This window comes from Lathyrus oleraceus, chromosome 6, assembly GCF_024323335.1.
Source record: "Lathyrus oleraceus cultivar Zhongwan6 chromosome 6, CAAS_Psat_ZW6_1.0, whole genome shotgun sequence".
Lineage (NCBI taxonomy): Eukaryota > Viridiplantae > Streptophyta > Magnoliopsida > Fabales > Fabaceae > Lathyrus > Lathyrus oleraceus.
The window spans coordinates 304,212,201-304,220,233 of NC_066584.1; the positions used below are offsets into that span (position 1 = coordinate 304,212,201).

General features: G+C 34.9%; 1 protein-coding gene across 1 annotated transcript; it reads right to left on the reverse strand.

The window, feature by feature from the left end:
- Positions 1–3,838: 3,838 nt before the first annotated feature.
- On the reverse strand, positions 3,839–5,481 carry LOC127095340 (uncharacterized). The gene is made up of 3 exons (XM_051034046.1): positions 5,455–5,481; positions 4,909–5,158; positions 3,839–4,548 (listed from the first exon to the last, which is right to left on the reverse strand). Exons 1-3 carry the CDS (start codon positions 5,479–5,481, stop codon positions 3,839–3,841), a joined length of 987 nt encoding a protein of 328 aa, XP_050890003.1.
- Between the last annotated feature and the right edge of the window lie 2,552 nt (positions 5,482–8,033).

An 8,033-nucleotide genomic window follows, 5' to 3' on the forward strand; every position in this document is an offset into this window, starting at 1 on the left:
CCATGTTAGATATGCACGACTCTATGCAGCGGTTACAGCTGCAGGGGAGTGGTGCTCATGCTTTGATGACGCGTGAGCAGTTTCTGCTTAACGCCAACTGGCCTGTCGACAGGCCTGTGTATGGTGAGGGGGTGGGCGCTGGTGCGTCTTCAGGTGTTGCTAATGATGATGATGATGCTGAGGATGATGAGGCTACCGGTTCTGAAGCCGGTAGCGAAGAGGATTCTGAGCCCTTAGAGGGTTAAGTTTTTGTATTTTTCATTTTTATGTTTATTTCTATTGTAGTTTCGGATTCTGTATTTTGAGTTTGGTTTTGTACCGTTGGGGTGTTTTGTCCGCCATGAACAATTTAAATTTTCAGTAATGTTATTTATTTATGTTTTTAATTTTGTTTGTTTAATAAATTTTTGGTTGGTTAAGTGGCAAACCTTCTAGATTGGTTGCTCCTCAAAGAAGTACCCAATGAAGGTGCATCCGAGCTTGGATGGCAATGATAAGTATAAACAAGTGAATGAGGCTAAGGTACATGGTTACCTTCGGCTAGAATGATAGAATGCATTAGGAACTTTACTCTTTTTGGTAAATTGAATATTGTCTTTTTGCAACATAATTGAATGAATGTTTCATTTAGAACTTAAAACCACAAATTGTGAGGAAACCTCCATTGTACACTTAAATGCTGGATTCTAATAACTTTTGTTGATTCATTTGATTCATGCTTTGTCTTTTATTATTTTGAATATGTGGAAGCAATTAGAAATGATCAAGGCACTTGTTTTCTATCGAGCACAACTACATCCAAAAACAAGTTACCTGTGAGCAGAGAGAGTATTCGTTAACCCCTTTGAGCTTAAACAGTTGAATCTCTGCTTGAAATAAAGCGAGATTTCAAAAATCTTTTTTTTTACAACCCGGAAAATCTTGATTATTGTTCTTTTGCCGTAAAAAGTTAAGAGCATTCACTTAGGGTGAGTAAGAAATAAGTTGGGGAGAATCGGTAAGTACCACAACTCTTGAAAAAAATAAAAGAAAAACCGAGCAAGCATTGAAAATAAAAATATAGAAAAGAAACATATGTTTTGTAAATATGATGTGAAAGAAAAGAACAAAAATAGAAAGAATGAAAATGAATGCTTGCTTGGAAGAAAAATAGTGAAAAATAAAAGTTGAGTTGTGGAATATGAGTTGTGAAGGTTTCAAATAAGAAACAAATGAAACAAAGTTGAGATGTGTGAATAAAATACTGTGAATGTCTCTTTTGCATCGGCACTTTCGTTTCAATGGCCTTAGAAATGACCCTTGTTTGTTAACCTAACCAAGCTTCAACCGAAAAGCCCTTAGTGATCTTTATGCTTCCACATTACCATTTATGATTGTTAGACATTGTATGAATCTATTTGATTTCTTCATTGTTTGTTAGAGAGTGAGATTATTCCCGCGGTTGCAAACGCGTAAATTCTTCATTCCTTATTCGAAGAGGAGAGATAGGGTGATTCATTCAGAATAATATTGTTGTAGATAGATAAATATTTCGCATAAGCTATTAAGTTTTAGTTCTTATGTATTATTTTATTCGAACCGTTGGAAACTTGTATATGCTGATTCGCTTGTGTTTGAGCCGTTTTATCCAACTTCGGAGAAACCTTTTTCTTAAGGCAAATCCTCTTGTCCTTCCAGGGGCATACTTTGCTTGAGGACAAGCAAGAATCTAGTTGGGGAGAGTTGTTAGATGCCCAAAAGTGCTTATTTGAGCTATCATATGTGGGCATCTTTCACTCTATTTCCTTGCTAAATTGTCAAAACCACCTTTGTTTTACATGAAATGCATTACATTGATAAACGATCTTGGTACCTTTGATTTGTGTGTTATTGTGCAGGAAGAAGGCATGAAATAATTGAAAATGAAGACACAAGAAAGTTGGCAAAGAAACCAAAGAAAACAAGCATTCATCAGCCTGCTCGCTAGGCGAGCTGCTAGCGAAAAGCTCCAGTAAAATATCAATAAATTCGCTAGGCGAGCTGCTAGCGAAGGTGGTAGCGAGTTCGTTCAGTTTTGGTGAAAAGCGCAGCCAGCACTCACTCGCTAGGCGAGGCTCTAGCGAGTTCCCAGCGAGCATTCCAGTAGCCAAACCTTTCAACCTCGCTGGGGCGAAGGTTGAAGCGTGACCTTCGCTAGGCGAAGGTTCTGTTCGCTAGGCGAACATGACAGTCTGAGTAGGCTGTTTCTCTGGGTGCAGGGGCCTCTGGTGCCTCAATTAGACCCTCGCTAGGCGAGCCATTCTGCTCGCCTAGCGAGCATGACAGCCCAGTACAGCTCTATAAGTAGCAAGTGCCACTTTTGAGAGCCATACCTTAGTTTTACCTAATTCTTCCACTTTTGTACTTTCTTAGAGATATTTTACAGCATTGTTCTTAGGATCTTTTATGCCCTAGATTTCATTTCTCTTCATCTTGTAACCATCTTCTACAAAAAGAAGGTGGATTCCCATCCAATCTCGATTATCCGACTTGGATGTTGATCAACCTTCTTCCGAAACTTGCCGACCAAGCTACCATGAAAATGAGTAGCTAAGTCATCCATTTGTCAAGGTTAGATGTAGGTGATTACTAGCTTTGTGTGTAAATGTAAGGATCTTCATGTGTAAACTCTTTAATGGTGAATATATGATGAAAACTTTGTTTCTATTTAAAACTCTTTGTGTTGGTTTATGATCGAGAGATGTTTACCAACTCTTGACCTAGGTTTTCATCCAATCTTGTTTGTTAGCTAGAGATAGTAATGAATGATTTTGTTCACCATAAGGTTGAACCAAAAAGTTGTCATTTTGATAGATTGTGTTCGAGAGAAACAATGGATCAAAATGGGAAAACTCACAATGTGTGTTCGAGAGAAACATATTGGGAGGACTTTGTGAAATGATTTATCATCTAAAGGAGTTTATATGATTGTTGACCGAACAAATACATGCAAAGTGATCATCGAACCCTAACTTTGGCAATATTTCTCATTTATTCAAACCATAACTTTTACCGCAATTTATTACCTTTTTGTGCAAGATAACGTGACAACCAACCAAAACCCTATTGATACATTGAGTTAGAATTAATACAACCATCGAACGGCGGTGATATCTTACAATCCCTGTGGATACGATAACAAAAACCCGACACGCAGTTGGAGCGGTACAACTAACACCAATCAATGGATTATCCTTGTGATTTGTTTATGGTCATTGCATATGAGACAATTATTGAGAATTGTCTTTGATTCAATTTAAATGGCCATGGAGATTGTGATGATGACATATCCATACGTGGTATGTAAATGATGTTTCCCTGACCTTTACCACCCATTATTCTTGCTTCAAGGACATGGTTTTCCATGTTAGTCACAATTAAACGTGTTAAAGTACACAAACCTTCAAATTGATCAAGATTCCTCATTAGCATTATAGGAGTTCCTATCTTCAATTTAATGTGATGACTAGGTAATCCCGAAGTTCTTAGTGTGCTGAGAAATTCGGGACTTAGTAGTTCTATAATGTCCATGTCATGTATTTTTGATCTATCTATTGAGTTAGAGTTGTAGTAGTCTCTTGCCTCACCTAAACGAAATAAAAAAAAATCGTTAAGAAAAGGAATACATTTTAATGACAAATGAAAGAAATTTGGTATATGAGATGATGTACCTGGAATTAGAGCAAGCACATGTTCATTGATTTTATCAACCGTTTCAATTGTTGTTGCTAGAATAGCTCAACTTTTGAGATAACCATACGAGTGGTAGTTATCCATAAAACTCGGATAAGTACTCTCCACAATTGTTGTAATTGGATCATTAATAATTTAATATTAATATTTCAGAAGGAATATCAAACTCAACATATCCATCATTAGGTTCTAAAAGTTTTCCCTCTCCAATATTGAGCAACCATTTTGAAAATTGTTCAACTTCAAGACATTCGGTTGGGTTTGAACCACTTTGAAGTCTCGTATTTCTTGTAAGTGTAAGTACCTCACAATCATTCCAAATGTAAGAAGCATTCAAAGAACTGTGTACAATATCTGAACGGGTTCCTCTTGGTACAACAGGAAGAATTTGTCTAAAATCACCTCCAAAAACTATGACTTTACAACCGAAGATGGAATTGGAATTAGGATTATTACCCATAATATCTCTTAGTTTCCTATCAAGAGCCTCAAAATAATGTTTGTGAGCCATGGGTGCCTCATCCCAAATTATCAACTGAGTTTGTCTCATCATTTTTGCAAGATCATCCTTAGGTTCTATGTTGCAAATAATATTCTCTAAAGTTGGTACGAGAATTTTGAACTTGGAATGTGCCGTTCTCCCTCCAGGGAGCAACAACGATGCAATTCCACTTGATGCAATGGTTATGACAATTTGATGTTTTGATCTCAAATAACTTGCAAGAGTTTTCCACATAAATGTTTTTCCCATTCCCCCATTCCCATGCAGGAAGAAAACACCACCTTTTTGTGTTGTGACAACATTGATGATTTTATTAAAAATAATGTTTTGTTCACCTACAAATATTAGAATACAATTAATAATTATGATGAATTGAATATAAAGTATGATGTATGACATACCACTTCAAAGAAATATATGGTTTCAATGGCATTGATGCAGTACTAGAACTTTAAAACATTAACAACCAGGAATTTCCAATAAATTGTAGTAATATTAGTTGGAATGAATAATTGCATAGAAACAATACCGCTACAAATATAATTGAAATATTCCAATTGATTGTTAGTGATGCAAACAATTGAAGGTATATAATAGAGAATGTAAATTAATTGGAAAAACATGATGGGAAGTAACATATACATAAGGTTCATATATGAAAATAAGGTTCAGAAATGAAAATGTAATGTAACAACCTGTAAGTGATGCAAACATATTTGTAAATTCCGTTTTAAGTTGAGCTACATCGTAATTTCTTTCGTCATAAATCAACTGATTACCAAGTTGTTCCAAAACATATCCATTCGGATATGGAGTCAGACAAAAATCTTTTAAAGTACGTCGATTTGTTTGCAATATCATTTCAATTTCAAGTAGTGTCAAATTTTGAAGTTCTTCATCATTTAATACAAGTCCTACATTAAGATCATAGGTTTGCATTAGAACCTGTTTTTCATAATGTATATATTCATACGTCGACGTAATTACAAGTTCAATGATGCAATGTAGGTAAAATTTTGTACCTGAATTATAAGATAAAATACTTTGTTCATGCAAAATACCACCCGACAACCATGTCCAAATATTATTCCAAACATGACATGGTCTGTTCACTGTACCGGACAACAACATAATGACAAATAATTTTCTCAAAAATATTCCTGACCCCTATACACTTGCTTCCTTTATAGCCAAAATAAATTCTTTGTCATCCTCAAGGAACCCAATTGCAAAGCACATACCTCTGAAGGTAAAGTGTTGTGTACCATCGACTTTACGAGTATCCTCTTAAGTTGTTGATCATTTAACAACTGTTAGCATAATTCTTAAAAATAATAATTCCCATGTTGTAGGTGGAACTCATATTAACCTGCCAATAGTAAAACCTTTTTTCCTTGGTTTCCAACTTCTAGTTATCTTATCATAAACAAACTTTTGTACAAACTGGACATATGTGAGGGTTTTAGCATCTTCAAACTTTTGATTTGCAATCATCCATGCTGTAAACATCGACTCGATTATATTTCTTTTTCAAGGACATCTTCCATTATGGCATGCTCAGTAAAAAAATAGTCTTCTCTCCAATGATATGGTAAAACATATGTTCCATGGCAGGTTTTCATCCATGAATCTTGAAAGAGAAAATCCTCCAACATGCCTCACTTGGTGATACGTAACGACAATCAAGATATTATTGGATTTCATCTATAGCCCCACCCGAAGTAGAAATTTCTCCCTTGGATTGAACAATAGAAGCAGTAATTCTATCAAAGCCCTTATGCAATATATTTGAATAAGTACTTAGTGGATGAACACTGATTGCACCATTCCATATTTATGTGTCCTTGAAACTTCAACAACAACCTTTTGTTGTATGTCATGCCATGTCTATTATCAAGAGAAATTCCGTTTTTGATAATTGTGTGGGTGTTTGACCTTCTTCTATATTGAGGGAAACCATCAGAGTCAACAATTGTGGTTTCATTGAATTTTTTTGGATATAATTTTGAATATTTTCTGCTTTTCATGCATGGTGATGATAATCTAGCTAACCCACATGGGCCATGCATCATATGTTGCTTCACTAATTTATATAGTCTTGGAGGTAAATAAGGTTTAGGAATTTCACATGAAATGATTTTGTCAATATCAGTAGGATTCAGATACTTACTTTGAGGGTGAAGGAAAATGAGATATACGCATGTGCCAAACCTCTCTTTTGAAATTCAATTGTATATATAACTGTTATGAAATGTATGAATATGATCAACGAAGGCGGAATATTGAAACATCAAAAAAATGTATATGTGCATTAGCCATATGGCAGTTTGTATGATACAAATGTCAAAGTATTGTAATGGCAAATGCATTGTGTTACCACAACATTTCTAAAGTATGCTGTCAAACTGAAGCAGTATTGCATGAGTACTATAAATTGACAAAAAATTTAAAGAATGTGTATATTATAAAGTGAACATGAAATAGAAAAAGTTAAAAACAGTATAATAATGTAAGTATTTCCGTATGCATTAATCATGATAGTAATATCATAGTTGCAATATTGAAAAATGGTGTGAAATATAGTTGTGGTAATAGTGTGAATGTTCATATACTAATAATGCAAACAAACGCATTTGGAATATTGAAACCAGTTAGAACATTACTCACATGCTAACACCTGGCCAAGTATATGTATGTGTGTGATATCAACCATCAATTCATCAAATTTGATTTTGAACACTCTCAATATAATATCAGGACGATCATGAGGTTTCAAATTGTACTTTGCACACTCTCTTGTGATTTTGGTCCAATTGGGATTACATGTGAATGTCAAAAAAAAAATCAGGGAATCCAATTGTACTTGAAATAACCATTCCATCAAAATAAAGTTGATCTATATGTCGTTTGCTGCCAATAAATGAAGAAGGAAGAATAACTCTTTTTCCATTTTTGCCTTGTCTGTATTGACTGGGGTTCATGTCATTTTCTTTAAGTTTATTATATTTCCCATCCCTCAATTTAAATTGATTTATCCTTAGCCAATTTAGTCTATGTTTTCCATTATTATGTATCCATCAACCAAAAATTGGTGAAATAGTCTTCGTGATGACAAAATTGTTGTAGCTTCATGTTTTCTTTGTCGCAATCTAAATGAAAGTCATTCCATAATAGTCTGACGGTTTCTTTTTGTCACGAAAATTTCACCTTGGTATGCATGGAGAATATCATCTCTGTATCCATCCTCACCAAATGGAAATAGCAATGGCTATTGAAAAGAAAGGTAGCTAGGATGAAACTCATCAATTCTTTGTAAATTACCTCCACGCGCCTGAATGATGACATCTCGTTTGGTACCTGAAATCTATGTCACCAACAATAACGGCTGCAACTTCAGAAATTGTGGGCTTATTGTAAAGGCGACCATCAGTTAGACGATAAAAAATTATTATCAATTTCAAATTGTTAACATTCTGATGCAGTAGCATATCACGTGCCATCCTAAAAGCCTTTGCATGAACATTGTGTTGATCCAACATGAGACTCAGATTTGTTACAATTGCCCTGTTAATATGTTTGTTATCCCTATATAAGAATTAATAAATTGATTTAGTATGATACAAAATGACATCAGTAAATGCCATTGTAAAATCTATGTTATGAATATGTACGCGAAACATTCCATCCGGTTTTGAATTTCATTGTCAGTGTCGAATATATACAATTGTGCATATTTTGGTGGTTAACTTATCTCTGGCAGCATCGTCCCTATTCTATGGCAGGTCTGTCCATGAAGCCTTAGTGTCGGGGGACCACACCT